Raw genomic sequence first — 22,588 nt, 5'->3', positions numbered from 1 at the left:
CCATGGATGAAGTTAATTTGACTCACCATAATCATGCAAAGGTTTATAGTTTACCTTAGGGTTCACTGTTGGTATTGTACATTCTTTGGATTTAGACAAATGAGTAATGGCATATAGCCATCATTATAATATCAGAGTATTTCTACTGCCTAAAAATTCTCTGTACTCTACCTGTTCATTGTCCCTCCCGCCCCTGCCCTGCCACCTCTGATCTGTTTGTTGTCTCCATAGTTTTCCCTTTTCCAGAATGTTAAATAGTTGGAACTATACAAAATGTAGCCTTTTCAGATTGGCTTCTTTCACTTAATAATACGCATTTAAGTTCCCCCCATGTCTTTTCATGGCTTGATAGCTCCCTTTTTAGCACTGAATAATACTCCATTGTCTGGATATACAACAGTTTATTTATCAGTTCACCTCCTGAAGGACATCTTGATTGCTTCCAAATTTTGTCAGTTATGATTAAAACTCTGTAAACATCTGTGTACAAGTTCCTAAACTTTTAAAGCTGAAAAATACTCCATTGTATGTATGCCACATTTCATTTATACATTCATCTGTCAGTGCATTCTTAGGTTGCTTCCACCTTTTGACTATTATGAATAATGCTGCCATGAACACGTGTCTGCAAATATCTGTTCTTCAAGTCTGTGTTTTCTTTTAGGTATATACCCAGAAGTGAGATTGCTAGATCCTATGGTAATTCTGTGTTAACTTTTTGAGGAATTGCCACACCCTTTTCCACAGCTGCTGTACCATTTTATGTTCCCATCACCAGTGCTCAAGAGTTCCAGTTTTTCAAAGTTCTTAAAAACACCTGTTATTTTGTTTCTTTAATAATAACCATCCTAATGGGTGTGAATTGGTATCTCGAATTTTTGACTTATACTTCCCTAATTGTCAGTGAAATCTTGAGCATTTTTTCGTGTGTGTATCTTCTTTAAAGAGATGACTATTCAACTCCTTTGATAATTTTTAGTTGGGTTATTTGTTTTTTTGTTCTTGAGTTCCACGAGATCTTTATATATTCTTCGTACCAATTGCTTATCAGATATGTGATTTGCAAATATTTTCCTCTGTTCCCTGGGTTGCTTTTTCACTCTGTTGATACTGTTCTTTCTTGCTAATGAAGTTTTCACTATTTATATTATGTAACAAAGTATATTATCCTTATTATCTAGCTATAGGTAGTGGTCATTATAAAGCATTTGGATGATAGGAGAGAGTATTCTGTCAGGTTCTTGATTTAATATTATTTAAAAAAAATTTTTATTGAAGTATAGTCAGTTTACAATGTTGTGTCAATTTCTGGTGTACATGAATGCTTCAGTCATACATGAACATACATATATTTGTTTTCATATTCTTTTTCACCATAAGTTACTACAAGATACTGAACATAGTTCCCTGTGCTATAGAGTATGAACTTGTTGTTTATCTGTTTTATATATATTAGTATCTGCAAATCTTGAACTCTCAGGTTAATCCCTTCCCACCTCTTTCCCCCTCCAGTAACCATAAGTTTGTTTTCTATGTCTGAGAGTCTGCTTCTGTTTTGTAAATAAGTTTGTCTTTTTTTTTTTTTTAAGGTTCCACATATAAGTGATATATGGTATTTTTCTTTCTCTTTCTGGCTTGCTTCGCTTAGAATGATAGTCTCCAGGTCCATCCATGTTGCTGCAAATGATATTATATTATTATTTTTTATGGCTGAGTAGTATTCCATTATATAAATACATCACAGCTTCTTTATCTAGTCATTTGTTGATGGACATTTAGGTTCTCATGTGTTGGCTATTGTAAATAGTGCTGCTATGAACGTTGGGGTGCATGTATCTGATTTAATATTCTTAAGCTGGCACAAAGTAAAATAAATAGCAGTGAAAGGGAATTAAAATTTTAAAACATTCCCTAAGTAATATCCCTATGGTACAAATATTAATCTTCCATTGAATTATATGAAAAAAGATAAACCATGAACATTTCTAGTTGATTTTCTGAAAATCTCTAAAACTTTTATAGAAGAATGCAAAGTTATCTTGTGGTTTTCTTTTATCATCTTGTTCCTTTAGAATTCTGTAAAATTAATTATAATTTTCATTTATAAAATTAAAAAATGTGTTTATCTTTTAAAAAGTATGTATACTTATCATTGATAGTGAAAGTTTATACCAATAATGACTGTTTCTAAACCATATCACAATTTAGGGGTAGAGTTCCTGAAAGTTGTATTGGTAGTCTTAATGAGTTTTTACTGCCTCTTATTAACCTAATACCCTCACATAAGCTTAATTTATCATGTAAATTGCCAAATCCTAACCCCAGTTTTTAATTTTGAAAATTAGACTTTTTAGCTATTGTGCTTTTTTCTTGCAAGATTTACTACTGGTTGTTTATCCTGAACTGATACCAGGAGTAATTGATATGTTGCTATTATGACATAGCAATAAAATGATTGGATCAAACCAGTACAAAGAGGGACAAGTGTTACAGTTTCAGTATTGAATAATGTATAATATCAAGCTATTCATAATGTGGCCGAGGAGATAGATATATCTAGTACATACCTGCCTCATTTGTAAATTTGATTAGCCAATAGTTTTTACAGAAATAAAAGACTAGATTGTGATTTTAGCAAATAGCAAATCGTTCAGAATATTCTTTACTGATCCTTTGTGTTTTGTTGCTTTTTTAGTTAAAAAATGTAGTATTTGTGTTTATTTCTTTACATGACCTTCCTCCTCCTCTTTTTCTCAGTTCAAAATAGAGCATGTATTTATACTTCCTTGGTGGGAACATCTAAGGTAATACAGGATGTTAATTTTGCATTTAATGACTGCATGACATGATAACTCAGAGAACAGTTACTGGTGTACAAACACATAAACCATACCATACACCACCTCTCTCCCTTACCCCCTCACTGCTTCAGTTGGGCAGACACAGTTCACTAAAAGCCAGAGCAGAGTTAACCATAAAGGCTTCATTTTTTTGGTTTTGAGGTATAAACTGATGGAAAAGAAACTGAGTTTAGTGAATTATGCCAAGAATCACTTCTTTGTAAATTCACTTCTGGATTCCAGTTCTCAGAATTTATTTGTTCTTTTGGCAAGTTTTTGTTGCCTCTCAGGACCTCAATTACCAAGCCCCAGAGGATGACTTGGTAATTAAGGATTAGAAGTCTAAAACAGTTTTTTTTTTCTTCAGCATATAAAGACTGTTTCCTCAGAGATCCAACTCAGCACAACTCCTGCGAGACATGGGCTTCTGGAACAACCCCAGATTTTTTCTTTTTTCTTTTTTTTTTTTTTAACAGTTTTTATTGATTTATAATCATTTTACAGTGTTGTGTCAAGTTCCAGTGTAGAGCACAGTTTTTCAGTTATACATGAACATACATGTATTCATTGTCACATTTTTTTTCACTGTGAGCTACCATAGGATCTTGTGTATATTTCCCTGTGCTATACAGTATAATCTTGTTTATCTGTTCTACGTTTTGAAATCCCAGTCTGTCCCTTCCCACCCACCACCAGATTTTTTCAATGATGTGTTTCTTTTGATAAGAATCAAAAGAGGGGTCCATAGTTATCAGAAATCTTGATACTTACCCTCTTGACTTTTTTTTAAATTGAAATATAATTGATTTACAATGTTGTGTTAGTTTCAGGTGTGCAGCAAATTGATTCACTTATACATATATATATTCTTTTTCAGAGTCTTTTCCATTATAGGGTAAAAGATATTGAATATAGTTCCCTGTGCTATATAATAGGTCCTTGTTGTTTATCTGTTTTATATATAGTAGTGTGTATCTGTTAATCCAAACGCCTAATTTATCCCTTCTCCACCTTTCCCCTTTGGTAGCCATAAGTTTGTTTTCTGTGTCTGTGTCTATTTCTGTTTTGTAAATAAGTTTGTTTGTATCCTTTTTTTTAGATTCCATGTATAAGTGATATCATATCTTTTGCTGACTTCCTTTCTTTAGGTCCGTTCCTGTTGCTGCAGATAGCATAATTACATTCTTTTTAATGGCTGAATAATATTCCACTGTGTATATACAGCATCTTATTTATCCATTCATCTGTTGATGGACATTTAGGTTACTTCCATGTCTTGCCTTCTGTAATAGTGCTTCTATGAACGTTGGGGTGCAAGTATCTTTGCAAATTAAGAGTTTTCATCTTTTCTGGATATATGCCCAGGAATGGGATTGCTGGATCGTGTAGTAACTCTGGTTTTAGTTTTTAAAGGAACCTTCATACTATTCTCCATAGTGCCTGTACCAGTTTACATTCCCACCAGCAATGTAGGAGGGTCCCCCCTCTTGACTTTTTGGCAACGTCTTTATTGAGAAATAATTCACATACCACGCCATTCTCCTTTTTTAAGTATACAGTTCATTGGTTTTTAGAATATTTGCAGGGTTAAAAAACCATCAACCACAGTCAATTTTAAAACATTTTCAGTTCACCAAAGCTAAATCCTATATTCTTTGGCCATCACACCTCAGTCATCCTGTTATCCCTATCCCTAGACAGTACTAATCTACTTTTTATTTCTGTGGTTGCCTATTCTGGACTTTTTAAGTAAAAAGAATCTTAAAATACATGGTCTTTTGTGACTTTTTAAAACCTAGTGTAGTATTTTTGAGGTTCGTATCATGTAACATGAATCAGTACTTCATTTATTTTGATTACTGAGTATTAGTCTGTTATAGATTTATTTACTCATCATTTGATAGACATTTGTGTTGTTTACACTTTTTGGCTCTTGTAACTAGCTAATGGTGCTATGAATAGAATGTAGTAACTCTGTATTTAATCTTTTGAGGAACTACCAAACTACTTTTCCAAAGTGTGTATACCATTTTACATTCCCATCAGCAATGTATGAGCGTTTCAATTTCTTTACATCCTTGCCAACCCTTTTTACTATCTGTATTTTTTATTATAGCCATCCTAGTGGGACCTGCTTGAATCTTAAATCACATGCACCTGTGCCTTATCATTGTGACTTGTTTTTTCTTGCATTTAGTTATGATGATCCTTGTCTGATTGGCTACCTCTTGTAATTTGCTCGCTTCTTTGCCCATATGTTCACCTATCTTATTATTCCTCCTTTGCTGCTGCTCCTGCTAAACTCCACACAGGGCTGATCTTGGATATAACACCTCTTGCCTTTGTAAATAAGACTAATAGAAGATAGTACTTTTGATAGTTTCATATAGAAATAAGCTGTTAGATTTTTTAAATTACTGTTATCTGTTCTGATAATAGTCATATACTAAAATACAGTGGGAGGCCTGTGAGGTTGTATATTTCTGTAGCTGTCATTTGTGGAAAAGGAAAAAACTTGCTACTAAATATCTTTTTTTCCTCTCTTTTTAGACAGTGGTTTACAAAGTGCGTAAGTACAAACTAATCCATGGTGTTAGAAGTTAGGATAGTGATTATAACTCTTGGTGGATGGAGTAACTGGAAGGGGATTTCTGAAGTGCTAGTTATCTTATGTTTCTCAATCTTGGAGCTATTAACATGAATGTTTTCACTTTATGAGAATTCATCAAGCTATAAACTCAGAATATATATGTGTTTCACTTCAATGAAAATTTAAAATTGTTAACATCATTTAAATCATTTTCAGCACTAGTAAAGGTCTTCATTTGTCACATTAACTACATTTTAAATGAATGTGTTCCATTTTAAGTCATGATATTTACTATCTTACAGTATCACCATTTCATATGTACATTGCATTGATGTAGATGCTTTAATTTCAAGTCCCCTTGTTCAGCAGCTCGTAATTTCAGAGATTAATGATTTAGCTATTTAGATTAACTGTAGGAAGTTTGATTTTTGTTTTCTGCTGTGTTGCTTTAACTGAGTGATCTTCAGCAACTCACAGTCTTGGCTCTAGTCTTCCTGTATAAATCTAAAACTTTCTGAAATGCAGTAGTAGTGCCTACTGTCAATTGGTGAGTTCAGATTCTCATTAGAGAAAAGAGTAGTTTGAAGGAAAGAACCATGAAAGAGTAGTTATATTTATACTAGTTCATTGTTTATGGTAATCCATCTAACATAGTAACCATTTAGATGTGCAGAAAACTATTTAATGTAATTATCACTTTAAAATGTGATACCAGGAGAAAAACATTGTTGACTAATCAAAGTCTTCTGAATTCTAACCGTTTTGTTTACTTTTACTATTCTGGGTTTTGAAGAGATTATTGGATTTTGACCAAATATGTTGCTGAAGTTAGGAAGATACACAGTAGAATCAGCTTTCGGTTAATAGAAAGAAGTTTTTATGCAGGCCTGTGTTCTGTGATCTTTACTGTATTTCTAAAAATTGGATATATGGGTAACAGATATCAGAGAAAAAATGTTTCCAAGAATGTTAAATGACTTGTTATAGTCATTATATTCTGGTGAAGAAAAGGCATTTCTGCCCTAATATAAAGATATTTTCAGTGGACTCTGAGAACTCTTTAAATAGTATAAGAAAAGCCACATTAACAATCTTCTTAATATCCAATTGTGTCTTCTAGGCCTTCCTTACAGTTTCCCATGTCTCAATGGACTCCTGGATATAACAAGCTCTATACCTTAGAAGTGGATATGAAGAGTGAGATTCCTTCTGATGCGCCAGAGACACAGGAGAGTCTGAAAGGGATCCTCTTGCATCCAGAGCCCATTGGGGCAGCCAGAAGTTTTCCTGCAGGAGTTGAGATGATTAATAGTAAAGTGGGGAATGAATTCTCTCATTTGTGTGATGATTCTCAAAAACAAGAGAAGGACATGAATGGTAACCAACAAGAACAAGAAAAAAGTGTTGTGAGGAAAAAACGCAAAAGCCAGCAGGCTGGCCCTTCATACATGCAAAATTGTGCTAAAGAGAACCAGGGAATATTAGGATTGAGGCAACACCTAGAAACACCAAGTGATGAAGATAATGATTCCTCCTTTAGTGATTGTCTTTCTTCTCCTTCATCTAGTCTGCATTTTGGAGATTCTGATACTGTGACTTCAGATGAGGATAAAGAAGTCTCTGTAAGACATTCCCAGGCAATTTTGAGTGCTAAAAGTAGAACTCATGGTGCACGGTCCCAAAAGTGGCCTCGGACTGAGACAGAATCTGTTTCGGGATTGTTAATGAAAAGACCCTGTTTTCATAGCAGTTCATTAAGGAGACTTCCATGCAGAAAGAGATTTGTAAAAAACAATTCCTCACAGAGGACACAGAAACAAAAAGAGAGGATATTAATGCAGAGGAAAAAACGAGAAGTATTAGCCCGAAGAAAATATGCATTGCTCCCCAGTTCTAGTAGTTCCAGTGACAATGACCTCAGCAGTGAATCCTCTTCCAGCTCATCAACTGAAGGAGAAGAAGATTTGTTTGTTTCTGCCAGTGAAAACCACCAAAACAATCCAACTGTTCCCTCAGGTAAAAACTGTGTTTCTTAAGTTTAGTAAAGGATGGAAGCTATTGCATTGTTTGTGCTAATCTTCTACACTTTATAATTTCATTGTATTTAGAAGGAATATGAGGTTCTATTAACTTATGTTTAAGCCTGATAAGTAATTACCAACTGTAGTATTAAACCATGGCCCCAATTCTAAGATACACATTTTTAAATTTTTTAAATAGAAAATTTATATTTTTTTCTGATAAAAATAAAGCAAGAGGGTTTATGATTTTTTAAAAGAAAATTTTCATTTTATATATATTAGATTATGTTTTGTGAGTTGCTGATTTATGGTACAGTTTTTTTTTTCCTTTAGTGTTTTTTTTTTTTGTATGTTGAACTTCTATGAGTACTTTTTCAGGTAGCACTGTGATGGATTTCTTTCACATTCATATACAGTAAGAACAATTTAATCACTAAAAAAGACATTTATTTTTCCTTTAAGTACTTTATTATTGTTTATGATTCCCTTGTCATGTTCCTTATAATTGAAAAATAATTTCAGGTATTTGAGAGGTAACTTTCATTCTAATACTAGAACACAAACTTTTAGTCCTGACAGTGTCCAGTCGAGCATATGATTAATCAGTTAAAATTGAATTGATAGATGATTAGCTTGAGTGCATCCCCCACCGCAGTAAATGTTCCATTAACTAGAATAAGTTTATGTACAATCTCTGAAGTATAAGTATGTTCTATATCTACTGTTTTTACAGTTTGTTGTAATTTAAAGTAAGTTGAAGTGAACATTGAGGAGTGAACTCTGAACTGAGGGAAGAGATTAATTTCTTGTGAAAGTGTAAGGAAAATGAGGGGCGGAGCGTTCTAACATCATGGTTTTCAATACTGACACACAGAGCTTTCCCACTCTTTGCCTGATGTCCTCCCTGTTTTATGCCATTTCTCCCTCCCTTTCATCCTTCCCCAAGATTCTCCTCCCTCTTACATGTTTATTTGTCTATTCCTGCCAGAACCCTGAAACTAGTAACTTTGTTCTTAATTTTCATCTTAGCTGTGTTTAGTTTAGTTCATTTTTTTAAAATCCTATCCAAATATTTGTTGTAAAAAGGGTTCATTGAGATCACCTACAGCTGGGAAGAGGTTACAGCAACAGTACTCTACAGTTTCTTGAGAAAGAGGGAGATGAGAATAAGAATTGTCTTGCGTAACTGTCACATTTCACATCTTTCTTAGGTAATTAGAATGTGAAGACTGTAGTTTGGGGAGAGGGAGCAGCGGAGCCCAATTTCTGCTTGAAATTAGTGAGGCAGGATGGTTGATGATTGTAAAGCAGAAGTTCCAAGGAACTGATATTTGTAGGAGGCACATGAGAATAAACATAGGCCAGTATCAGTGTCTTTTCCTGGGAAGAAAGGAGCTCATATATCAAGCATTCAAGATAAATGCAAACTCTGTAATTCATTTTTAAATCTTGTTTATACTTATTGTAGCATGTGGGTTTTGGGGTTTTTTTTTTAACCCTTTCTTAGAAGGATTACATTGTTTCAACTGCATGATTTTCAGATATTACCAGTAACTGTCTCTGGAAACACAAATCCAGAAGTTGAAGCCAGGTACTCCTCATGTTTTCTGGTTTCTAGACCAATGTTCTGTTTTAAACTAGTTTTTGTTTTATTTTTAATAATGATTTAATAATAATATTCACTTGGCATGAAATTTGAAAACTATCAAGAAAGCATAAAATAAAAAATGAAAGTTTACCTCCTCTTCTTAGGTCCCAGTCTAACTACCCAGAAGTAATCAGCAGTTTCTTTTTCTTATCTCCTTCAGAAAATGTGAAAGTATATGTAAAGGTAAATAGATAATGTGGGTTTAAAAAAATATCAGTATGTATAATTATCTCATTTAAAACAACAGTTGCATAGTATCCCTTTTGTAGGATGTTTCATAGTTTATTCAGCCAGCTGTTGTTGATGAATATTTGCTGCATTGAACAGCCTTGTACATGTATTTTTGCACATTTGTTAAGGAATAATTTTTAAAAGTGTATGAAAAGATATATTCAGTTAAAAGTTTGCTAGCTATTGTTACCAGAATGCCCTCCAAGAAGTTTGCCTCAAGTCCCTTTACCACCCAATAGTGGATGATGTGATGATAAAAATATCTAACATTTATTGGGTATTTAGTAGTCTTGGTAACATTCTGAGTGTTTGTATATATTCTCATTTAATCCTCCTCTCTTATGAGGTGGATTCAGTCATCATCACCCTCTCATCACAGACAAAGCATTTAGGAAATCATTTTTAAATTATTTATATTCAGAATAAACTGAAATACTGATGGAACTTAGCTATATTGTCAACTCTCTGTGCTCTCAAAAAATTGACTTCCTTTGATGCTTAAGAGATAGGGTTTTCTTCTAGATATATTTTTAGTGCTGGCTTTCTGACTCCAAGTCCAGTATGTTTTAGTGTGTGTTAGGAATTAGGAGAGGGTTGGAATATCTCAAATTTTAATTAGATCTATTTACTAAACTTTAATAATATGATTTGTATGGATGGATATTGTTTGGTACTGCTGGGACAACTTTTCATACACTATCCATCAGCACTTATTTGTTATTGCTGTAGTGAACTGATGGAAAGAATATTCTACATGTGAAGTATTTTATTGTACATTCAAACTCTAAGGCAAAACAGTTGTAGGTAATTAATGAGTTTAATCAGATCAGCTAAGAATGAGTTATTTTAAGTCAGTACTTTAAATCATATAATAAACATTAGTTTATCTGTTGTAATCAGTAGTTTGACTCTTGCTACTATTTGACTCTTGCTTCACATTACTGTCTTTTAAATTTATTAGAGTTCTCTGTTTAAGCCTAGAAAGTCAAAATGATATACGAATTGAGTTGTTGGACTTTGAGTTATTCCCATTTGCCAATTAGGTTGAGAATTTATGCATCATGTTTTGTTCCTGATAACATTTGCCAAGAACTTCAGATGTTTTAAAATAACCTTAATAGAAGCTACATTTGAGAGTGATCTATTCAGTGTACCTTATCTGAACTTCACTTACATTTTCCTTTTATAGTGCTATAACCTTGGGTTTCCCAATTAATTGTGCATATAAGGACCTCCTTATTTATTAACTTGTAAGTTAAGTATTTATAGGTTATATTTCCTCCAGACATGAAGGAAATATAAATACTATATATGCCCCCAAATAAGAGAACCAGAATATGTAAGTCCTGTTTTCTTATTGAGGAGAAAAAAAAGTTTTGACTATGTTGAATGTACACGTTTAGGGCTGTGAAGTAGGTGTCTTAAGACTAAATTACTAATTTATTTGCATATATAAAGTATTGAATAAATGTTAATTTAGAAATACTGCCTGTTAGTACTCACATTTCCTGGTAAGTTTCTTTTCACACAGTTAGGCATATCAGTGACTTGGTAATTGCTGGAACCACATTTTAAGTCATTAAACAGTTTTCAACATCATATTATCCTCATCTTTGCGTGAGATATAGCACTTGCTGAGTCCATGAGTAATGCTATTACTGGAAAATTTATACCAAGCTACAGATATCATTTTCCTTCTATGTGACTGGAAAATCCTATTTCACAGGGTTTTTTATTTTGTTTTGTTTTATGTCTAATAGCTGTACGTTTTATTTACAGCTTTAAAAAAAATGTATCCAACAGCTATATGTTTATATTTTCCTAGTATTCTAGTACTGACTTAAGTGTTTTACAAGCTTTCTTAAGATGGTGATCAACCCTTGAAATTGTAAAGTCCTAACATTAGGAATTATATCTAAATCTGTGAATATTTCTTTTCTTCATTTTCCAAAAATAACGTTGATAGAGTTTTTGTTGTTACTATTTTATTATTTTTACATGGGAATTTTCACACATAAAAATACATAGACATACAGTGAACTCCCACATATTCCTAATCTAACTTCAGTTTTCAACATTTTGCCATTCTTATTTCATCTGTTACCCCTCACTTTTTTTTTCTGGAAAATTTCAGAACAGTTTCTAGACATCATACATTTAATTTTTTTAAGAGGCAGTAAGAAGTAACAATATAATATCTAACAGTTACATACAACAGCCTTTTAAAGTTGGTGCCGTTAATATGTCCATCTTACAGATGCAGAAGTTGAGGCCGAGATTGGTTAAGTGTCTTGCACAAGATACTTGCATGGAACTGAGATTTTAACCCAGGCAGCTCAACCCCCAGGCCTATGCTCTTAACCATTAATAATATTAATGAAAATGCCAGTGAACTTGTCATGCATACTAAGGGTTTTTTTTTTTCAGGGTTTCTCCATTTTTATTCCATAAACAATGTGTGTATCACCTCTCAGGCTTAATTTGTTTTATATACTACATATTTCCTGCAAATTGGTAGATCAAAAACTTGATTAGATTCACATTCAGTTCAGCAACACTTTCTTAGTGTACCCTGTGTACTTTCTGTTGCCCCACATGTTAAAATTGACTAGAGGGTTCAGATGGTGTCATCTTGATCCTTCCACTATAAAGTTCCCCATCAGCATTTCATGTAACTTTTAGCAGCTTTGATGATCTTGCCTAGATCCATTATGTCATTAGGGGGTTGCAAAATGCTGAGTTTCTAATTCTATCATTCTGTTAAACTTACTAACTGAGGTTCTTTTATAAGAAAGAATTCTTCTTACATCAATTAATTAGTACTCTGAAATGCAGGTCTTACAGGGAGGGTAAGAAGAATGCTTGAGTCTTTACTTCATTTACTACTTTTCAGAATGAATTATAGCAGTATTCAAAGAGGTTTTTCATTTTTAAGTATCATTTTGAACTCATGGATTTTAGTATAGTTGATGGATTGCAATCTTTTTATTCTTTTTTGTGCTCAAATAGTTTCATTTTGGCCAGTGGGAACATCTTCAGATTGGGCCTTTTATCTTTTTGATACCACTCCAATAGCTTTTGATAACTTCCTTACTTTTTGATATAACAAGATAGTCCAGATTCATCCTTTACGTCTCCTGCCGGAAACCTGGAACCAACCATTCCAAGTAGTCTTTATTTCTTTTTATTGAGAAGTGATATTTAGAAGCTATACATTGGGAACAAAGGTGTTTATTGCTCTACTGGGTTATCATTGCTTTTTCTTTCTTATTGGACAAAGTTAGGAATGTTAACACTCTAGAAAGAAATAAATCATTAATTCATGTGACTATTTCCATTGAAAGTTTGGGATTAGAGTTTTTACGTAAGCTTGTATTTTATATTTGAATCTCTTCACTCTTACGTTGAAAATATTCTTAACAATATTATTCATGTTTTTGTTTTATTCTATACAAACCTTAAATATGTAACATGTAAGTGAACATTCATAAATGAACATAAATGAAAATATTTATAATTATTACTACTAATAATTCTATTGAATATAAGATTTTTTGTGTGTGGTTCCTTTTTTTGCCCTTGCCTAGTTTTCTGTGTGGTTATGCTACTAATTTAATATGCATTTAAGATCATTTGTTTTGTGGTTGTTTTAAGGTTTTTTCTTTTTTTAAGATATTTGTTAAATTTTTTAATTTTGCTTTTTAATTATGTGAAACATTTACCTGGTCTGGTTTTCCACTTCTGCTCTTTCTATTTTTCTCTTCCCAATAGGTAATAATTTTTCACTAGTTTTTACTTTATTTTTTCCATTTTTTTCTTCAAAAATATAAGCCCATATTTATATGTATACTTATTCTCCCCTGACCTTACTCAAAAAGTAGCTCTTATTTTTTCCACTTAATAATATATAGAATTGTTAGCGTATTGAGATATAATAGAGGAATAAAAGTATGTATATGAGATATAAAGGATGTTATATAGGCTTTCATTCCTCTATTCATTCTTTTTCATTCCTTTTTTATTTTTTCTCACAGCTCCACAGTACTCCATTGTATAGTTATACCATGATTTTTTCAGCCAGTCTCCTATTGATGAACAGTTTACAGACTTTTCCTGTTTCAGATAGCACTGCAGTGAATAACTTTTTGTATATGTCATCTAATAGTCTTTGCCTTTGAGTCTTCGGGATAGAATTCTAGGAGGGGATTGTTGAGTAAAAAAATAAAAGCTTATGTTAACTTTTAAAAAAGACCAAATTTCTCTATTGGCGTTGTAACCATTTGGGGTCCATCAGCAACATAAGAAAGTGCCTATTTTCCCAAAGCCTTTCCAACAGAACTTGTCGATTTGATTTTTTGGTCCATCTGATAGGTCAGAAATAGTATGTCAGTATATTTTGGTTTTTATTTTTTGTGAGTACTGTTACATGTCTTTCATATGTTTAAAGATTATTTGCATTTCTTTTCATGTGATCAATATGTTTTTATCATTTGCCTGTTTTTCTATCAGAATGTTGGTCTTCATTCTTCCATCCATTTTTGGAAGCTTTTTATATAATAGAGATATACATCTTTGTAACACATTTTCCTCAAACTTGTCATTCGTTTTTTGATTCTGCAGTACTTTTTTACCATACTAAAATTGGGGGGAGGGTGGAAACATTTATTGACTTTTACTGTTTCTAGATTTTTAAGTCATAATTAGGAAAGTGTTTCCCCACTCCAAGTTTATAAGAGAATTAACTCATTTTCTCCTAGCCCTTGTGTTTACTTTTTTTTTTTTTCACTTTTAAAACACGAATCTGGTTGATACTTGTCTTCATGTACAGTGTGAAGAATGGATCCTTTTTTTTTTAAAGTGGGTATTCAATTATCCTGAAACAAATCATTAAAAATGTTTTTTTCCTGTTGACTTGAATTGCCACCTTTGTCATATGTTAAATTTCCATAGGCATTTATTTGATTGATTTATGGAACTTTCATACTGTTCCACTGTTTTAATTTTAGACTCTTTCATATTTGCCTGGTTATACCTGCCTGCTTGTTCTTCAAAGTGACCTTATAGTCAACTTTTTATCTGAGAGTCATGGTTGGGGAGAGATGCATGATACTTTTATTGGGATTGCATTTGTAAGCTAAATAAAGGTGAACAGACATCTTTAAGATTTGGGCTATTCCTATTCCAGAATATGGAATGTCTTTTCATTTACTGAAATCTAGTTTTGAATCTTGCAGGGAATGTTGTATAGTGTTTTGTTTTCTAAACGGCTTTATTAAGGTATAATTTACCATAAAATTCTTCCATTTTTAAGTGTACAACTCAGTAATTTTTGGTTATTTTAGAGATGTACAATCATAACCACAATACATTTTTAGGACATTTCAGTTAATCTCCAAAGATCCCCTCCTGCTTGTTTACAATTAATCCCTGTCCTACATTCACTTCCTCACACAACCTCTAATCTGTTGCTGTCTCTATGGACTTACTTTTTCTGGACATTTCATATAAATGAAATCACATACTGTGTAGTCTTCTGTGTCTGACTGCTTTCATTTAGCATAATGCTTTTGAGATTCATCCATATCACCCCAGGTATTAGTTTCTATTTTATTATGTAGTTCCTTTATAGTACTCCATTGTATGGATATGCCACGTTTTGTTTTCCCATTTTTTTAGGTGACAGATGTTTAATTGTTTCTAGTATTTGGCTATTGTGAATAATGCTGTAATGAACATATGAGTACAAGCTCTTTGTGTCTATGTATGTTTTCGTTTCTGTTGAATAGATACCCAACAGAGGAGTCCCACAGAAGAGTCAAAGCTGTTACAACTTCGGTACCTTTGTGACCACAGTGGCAAAGGCAACTGGTAGCAAGAAGATGCTTTTGATAGCAACTAGCTCCAGCTTGTTGAGTAGCTAGGGCATTGTGATGTACTTTGTGTAAAGAGTCTGAGTTTGGAATTGAAATTAGTTTGCTTGACAAGTTAAACTTTCTAAGTTTCAGTTTCTTGATGCAGTTAGACCTGCAGAATAGTATACATGGGACAAAGTCTATGCTCACACGTTGAATGCTATTCTTATTGACATCATGCCAGACTTAAAGCACAGAGGGACTAGGATAGTCAATGACTTTTTTTGAGTTCATGAAGAACTCTGTCAGAGAAGCCATTGTTTTTGTTACCATTGTTAAACTGCCCCGGCTGTGACATTTTATTTTTCTCATAATGTATTAAAAAGTACAAACAATATAAGTAATCTTAAAAGAAATAGTTAAATCACGTGCAGGTGCCATCACTCTAATGTCTTAGCTGCACTCAACTTTCTCATTCTTTAATATTTGTAAATGTAAAAACATGAAAATGAAATTGGCCCAATAAGAAGTGACCTATTCTCTTGAATTTTTAAAGCTGTATTAAAGTTAACCTCATAATTTTAGGAATATTTCCTTTAAATTTCGTTTTAAATGATTATCATTCTAGAGATGCTAAAATCATGCCTATTGTGATTATTATTTAGTCCATGACTTTTATATATTATGTTCAAATTATGCTTATAAAGGTTCTTTTTAGAAAAATGATGTTTAAGCAGAATAACAGTGCCTAGGTGAGTTATTTATATAACTTTTAGATATGCAATCTCTATGTTTAAAAAATTTATATAAATTGAATTTTAATGTATTAGCAACGGTAGATTTGTGTCATTTATTGTTGGAACTTAAAATTATTACATTTATATTTGACTTAACTGTGTAAAAGGTATTTAATGTTAGGTGATTTTTTTCAGGCTTGTGAAGAAACTTTATGTACAAATACTGGGGAGGAAATCACTATTAAAGTTGATACATAGATGTAGCTTTTCTCCATGTAAAATGGTAATGTTCTGGTAAAATGGTGGGTTAAAATAAGGGATATCTTTTTAAAAATATCCATGATGTTTTATTTTTATGTACAGTGCTTTTTAGTTTTAAATGTATTGATTCCCTGTGTTCTCTTACCTTAAACTGCATTATGTACCTGATTATGAAGCAAGATTAGAAAAGTAATTTGGAAATTGAATTGTGAATATTATTTTAAATAGCCACTTGAGTGCTGCTATTTTATTTATCTCTACCTATAATAAATTTATGCTGTTAAAAATACATTCAACCATAACATTATCGTCTCTATAATCTTTAGAACCTAAAAACTACTTTAAAAATTTGCACCTCATAATTTTTAATCTTGACTTTTTCCTACTTAATTGATAGGACAGTTTGCAAATATTCCAAAATAGAAATATTATGACGTATTTAAAAAATAATAATTTCTCCAATCAGATCATCTTTGATTGCCTCTGTGATTTACTAGTGACTGCTTTGTTATCCTCTTCGGAATATCAGAGAGTATGTTATAGATTTTTGTCATGGGCTTGTATCTCCTCTAGATACTGGCCAGCTTTTGAAGTAGTGCAGATACTTGATGATGCAGAGAGGAATTAGAGTTGAATTCCAGGTTGTCTAGGAATGGTGCCTCGGGTGAAGGAATGTAGACTCTGTAAATTCCACAGTGAGGAGAGGGTTGAGCCATTTGTTGTCATTGTGGTAAGCCAAGAGCTCTGTAAGAGTTGGATAAAAATAAACAATATCAATGGAATACCAGCATACTAGTAGAAAATATAAGGGAAAAGGGAGCTTATTTATAAGAGCAACTAAGAGAATAAAGTGTCTAAGAATAATCTCAATAGGAGTTTATTGGCTTCTATGAAGAAAATTATGTAACTTTGGAGAGAGTTACATTTATAATCAAACCAAACCCTTTGATTTTTCTAGAGGTTTATAAGAGAACATTGTTAGATGGCAAGATATGGTCATGGATAAAAAATATATATATATAAAATAGAGATATCAGGGCTTCATTTTTGTTGCTTAATGCCAACTAAATCCAAATCTCAAGAATTTTTCTTTCCCCTTGATTTTATAATCCTAATTGTTTTATAAGAATAATTAGGAAAACCTGAATCTGCTAAATATCAAAATAGAATTATTCTAGTCTTTTCAACAAATGGTGCTGGGACAATTGTAGATCTACATGCAAAAAAGGTGAATTTAGACCTTTTATATCATGTTAGATACAGAAATGAACAAAATGGATCACAGACTTAATGTGATAGCTAAATTACAAGATTTTTAGAAGAAATACAGACATTCTTAGTCACCTTTGGTTGGGCAGGGATTTCTCAAATAGGTCACTAGAAACATGATCCGCTAAAGAAATTGCTAATTTGGGCTTCATCAGAATTAAAGATTTTTATGCTTCATAAGACGCCATTAAGAAATTGAAAAGAATAAAGAACTCTTACAGCTCAACAATAAGACCAAAATCCAAGGACAAACGATTTGAATAGACATTTCATCAAAGTGGCTGGCTAATAAGCACTTGAAAAATACTCAACATCATTAGTTATTATAGAAATGAAAATCAAAACTGTTATTAGATACTAGTATATATGCATTAGAACAGCTATAATAAAAAAGAGACAATGACAGTTATTGGCAAAGATGTAGAGAAACTAGAGCCTCACTTTCCTGGGAATGTAAAATTGAACAACCACTTAGGAAAGTTATCTGACAGTTCCTTGAAGTGCTAAACATAAATTTACCATAGTATTCAGAAATTACATTCCTAAGTCTTTACCCAAGAAAAAAGAAAGTACATGTATTTATAAAGACTTATAGATGAATGTTCATAGCAGCTTTATTTGTAATAGCCAAAAATGAGAAAAATTCAGATATTCATCAACAGAAGAATAAACAGATTGTGATATAATCATATGATAGGCTACTACTCAGCAGTAAGAAGAATGAACTGTTGAAACACACAACATGATTAAGTCTCAAAATAAGTACAGTTAGTGAAAGGAGCCAGATACGAAAGTACAAGTAATGTCTGACTCCATTTATATTGAGCTCTTAAAAATACAAACCAAACCAATTCGTAATGACAGAAAGCAGGTGAGTTGTAGAGGCGAAGGAATGGAGGTGGAGGGGCAATGATTGAATGAGATAGGACATGTGGAATCTTTTTAGAGTGTTGGAAATACTCTAAAACTGGATTGAGGTGATAGTTACTCTCTATAAATATACTAAAATCAGTGAAATGTACATTTTAAATGTGTAACACTTTTAGCTCTCAACATTCTTACTATGGGAAAATTCTTATCACAAACATGACTTGTAAACTGTTGGCTGACCTTTGCATTGCCAGGTGATAGTAATGAAGAGAGAGGAATTTTTACAAAAAGAAGATACTCAGCGCCCAATTTGTGAAAAATACGGCAAGAGAAGAAATGGAACATAACATTTCTTTTTTTTTTTTTTTTAACCATCTTAACCTTTTGAAAGTGTGCTGTTCAGTAGTTTTAAGTATATTCATATTGTTGTGAAACAGATCTCCCGAGCTTTTTCTTCTTGCAATCTGAAACTCCATATCCATTAAACAACTCCCTTTTCTCTTCTCTGCCCAGCCCTGGTAACCACCATTCCACTTTCTCTATGAATTTGCCCACTTTAGGTACCTCACATGAATAGAATCATACAGTGATTTTTTGTGTGTATGACTGAGTTATTTCACTGAGGGCCATATTACATTTATTCATTTTTATATTTTTTAAAGTTTTTTTAATTAAAAAAGTTTTAATTATTTTTTCCCTTAACAGAGATACTGGGGATTGAATGCAGGACCTTGTACACCCCAAGCAAGTGCTCAACCACTGAACTATATACCCCCTCACCCCCAAATTCTACTTATAATCTTATCTAATGCCATAAATAAAAATTAGTTCTAGGTAAAGTAAATAATTAAGGAAATGAATTGAACTGATATAATATGTACCATCTTCCAAATAAGGAAGCAATTTCCATATTTAGAATACTTTGGAAAAGCCAAAATTTTATATTTTATAGCGCAAAACTGAAAAGCTACTGTGTGTTTCTTAAAAGAATACCATATCATAAATAGAAATCTGGAAGAAAACACACAGTGAATGTAACATCTTTATTTTAGATAGTAAAGGGTTAATATCGTCTAGAATGTGAATATCTTACATAAGATCTTATATCAGTACTTTTAAATTTTACAGTATTAATATCACTATATAAGATTATACAAATTAATATGGAAACCACTGAAAGTTTGTAAAGAAAAGTCATGAGAGGAAATAAACATGAAAATGTGCAGATTAAGAGAGTAAGTACTATTTTCACTATGTGTGGGTTAGCTCTGTTTTTTTAAAAAAACTTTGATTTTGACAGAGAAGAGTTTTTTTTGTGATGAGTTTCAGTCTTCAGAGTCAAAATAAAAATTTGTCTATAAGTTGGCTTATAGGCAGATGCCCTTTAAATGTTTTTCTTTTGTTTCCAGGAAGTATTGATGAAGATGTTGTGGTGATAGAAGCTTCTTCCACTCCCCAGGTCACTGCCAATGAAGAAATTAATGTTACCTCAACAGACAGTGAAGTGGAAATAGTAACAGTTGGAGAAAGCTATCGGTAAGATTTTAATTCCTAATTCTATATTTGATGTGTTAAATATAAATATTTAGACATATTTTTGCATTCTTTTACTTTTTTTTTTTTTTTTTTGAATCTAGTTTGAGTATGTGTGTACCAACCAGATAAGTAGTTTTCACACCAAGCTCCATTAGATTCATCTGGGGAGTTTATAAAATAGATACTGTTGCGTGGACTGTAGGCCAGAGCAGCTGAACCAGAATCCTAGGGATCAGTAATTTTTAGCACCCCAAGTATACCATAGTGTTAAGAGTCATTGCCCTAGATAAACAGTAACTTTACTTAGTGTTTTATGAAATTGTTAATGATTCAGAAAGTTCACAAACTCCTTTGAAATTTAGTTATGAATAATACATAAATATTGGGGATGATACTGGTATCTTATTGATACCAGTGATGTTTGTGCTATTATGTTAGGACAACATAGTATAAAAGATATTTTTAAAAAATTTTTGTTCTTCATTCAGTAATTTTATCATTAAAAAAAGCCCTATCATAAAAAATGAAAATGAAAAATCCTCATTTGTTTTAATAAATAACTGGAAATGACATTGCCCTTTTGAGAATCACTTTGACTAGAAAAAAAGAGACCCTAACACTGTATTCATCTTGTGCTTTAAATGATTACAAATGTGGGTAAGGGAATCAGTAAAGTGTTCCTCTGTTTTGTTTGATACAACAAATTAATCTATGAATCAATCTTAATTTTTGTGTTGGAATGAATTTGCTCATTGTATTTTATTGATTTTTTTAAAAAGACATTCTTATCTCAGAAGCATGTTACAGACATGCCTAGAGTGTACTTCTGTACTTGCGACTTCCCATTGGAGAAATGGAAGAGAGCACTCCATAATATATCCCTGTGTTTTTGGTTTTTGGGTTTATTTTGTTTGTTGTTGTTATTGTTTTTACAGTTTTATTACCTTATTGCTTTATTTTATTTATTTGTTTTTAGTGGAGGTACTGGAGATTGGACCCAGGACCTCGTGCATGCTATGCACGTGCTCTACTGCTGAGCCATACCCACACCCCTATCCCTATATGTTTTAATTTTTAAATGATTTTCCCAGACTCTGAGGAAAATTGATACTCCATATTATGTGCCACAGTTTTCCTGTGACTGTCCCTAGTGCTTGGTACAACACTGACTCAGTTTTTATGAGCTACAAGGATTGCTGAAACTAAGAACTTGTTTTTCCTTGTGGAACTATAGAGCTTTCTTGTCATGGAGATGCCTAATGTTCAAACAGTTGAGTTTGCTATAGTGAGAGACAGTGATCTTGAAAAAGACACACAGTGCTCATTACCTATATTCATTTTCCTTATTGTTACCTAAGATACTGTTTGCCACTTCAGCTGACTCTTGGCCCTCCTCTTTAAGAGAGAGTATATCTGTGTTTCAGATTGCTTTGTGTCAGGATTTGACAATTGCCACTAATCATAGGGGTCACTAAGTTCTCTGTGAAAGTGCTCCTCATACATCAGGTTTTTTGCTGGTGCTTCATTCAGCATAATATTTGGATTTAGGGCATCCCATGAAGCTTTCACAAAGGTACTGCAAAGTGGGCCTGGAACTTTGTGCAACTGTTAACAGCTTCTCAGAAATAACAGACTACTCAGGCTCATCAAAGACTCTTGATTTCTCAAGAATTTTAAATGGGGATCTTCCTCCTCATCTAAGACCATTTCATCTTGGGACATTTGTTTATTGTCATGCCTTAATCTGTACAATTCTTGCTGGAATACACTGTCCTCTTTCTTTCTTTCTTTCTTTCTTTCTTTCTTTCTTTCTTTCTTTCTTTCTTTCTTTCTTTCTTTCTTTCTTCCTTCCTTCCTTCCTTCCTTCCTTCCTTCCTTCCTTCCTTCCTTCCTTCCTTTCTTTCTTCCTTTCTTTCTTCCTTTCTTTCTTTTCTTCCTTTCTTCCTTTCTTCCTTTCTTTCTCAGGAATTAACTGCTACACTCCTGTTACTTGAGAATCTCATTTTAGCATTTGAGCTCCTTTCTGAACTCTCAGGCTCTGCAGTTGCTGAGGCCATCTTCAGCCTAGTTTCAACTTTGGAGTTCTTTTCTGGGTGGTCCAGCTCATATTGCCGATGACATGCATGTGAATGGATCTCACTCTTTCCATACATATTGACAATAAACTTATAAGCAGTTTTGCATTCAGTTTAGGCAGGAGAAAAAAAACCAACTTTATAAGCCTCACCTTTCTAAAACAGGTTTGTTTTTCTCTCCTGGAGCCTTAGAATTGCATTTTCTACATACTATCCTTCTGTACCCTTAGTCCAGATCATTACAGTGAATTCTTTAAAAATTTTTTAATAAAATATATACCTGTAAGTACTTTAGTACAGTACAGTGCCATACAGATAATTAAAAGGTGATGAAAGCATTAGGTGTTGAGGGTTTCTGGTTATAGGCCTTAAAAGCATAAAGTGATTCAAACAGTGATATTTCTTATAGCTACCAAACTAGTAAACTAGCTGCAACTATCCTTACTCTCCTGACCGCAGGAAAATCTCTGATGCTTCAGTTCTCTTTTAGGACAGTCCCAGAAACTTAGGTTGGTTTGGGACTCCCAAAGCCATGTTTTGCAAATCCAGTCTGGACTAAACATACAAGACCATGTGAGTGTTATTAAATGTTTAGGGTGTTGATATTTTTGTTGCTATACCTATGGTGAGTAACTTTAATAGATGATAACCCAGGCTA

The 22,588-nt window shown here is 32.7% G+C and overlaps 1 protein-coding gene across 9 annotated transcripts in view; it reads left to right on the top strand.

The window, feature by feature from the left end:
* RNF111 (ring finger protein 111) overlaps positions 1-22,588 on the top strand; it is a 77,124-nt gene that overhangs the window by 26,799 nt on the left and 27,737 nt on the right. For all 9 annotated transcript variants that reach the window (XR_010380840.1, XM_031452981.2, XM_031452983.2 and 6 more), the window contains exons 2-3: positions 6,551-7,446; positions 19,729-19,855. Coding sequence is in view for 8 of the 9 variants with exons in the window: in XM_031452981.2 (XP_031308841.1) it covers positions 6,570-7,446; positions 19,729-19,855 (1,004 nt within the window). In the remaining variant the exon portion in view is untranslated. The remainder of the gene's footprint in view (positions 1-6,550; positions 7,447-19,728; positions 19,856-22,588) is intronic.

This window comes from Camelus dromedarius, chromosome 5 (genome assembly GCF_036321535.1).
Source record: "Camelus dromedarius isolate mCamDro1 chromosome 5, mCamDro1.pat, whole genome shotgun sequence".
NCBI lineage: Eukaryota > Metazoa > Chordata > Mammalia > Artiodactyla > Camelidae > Camelus > Camelus dromedarius.
This window is presented reverse-complemented; position numbering and strand designations above follow the sequence as displayed.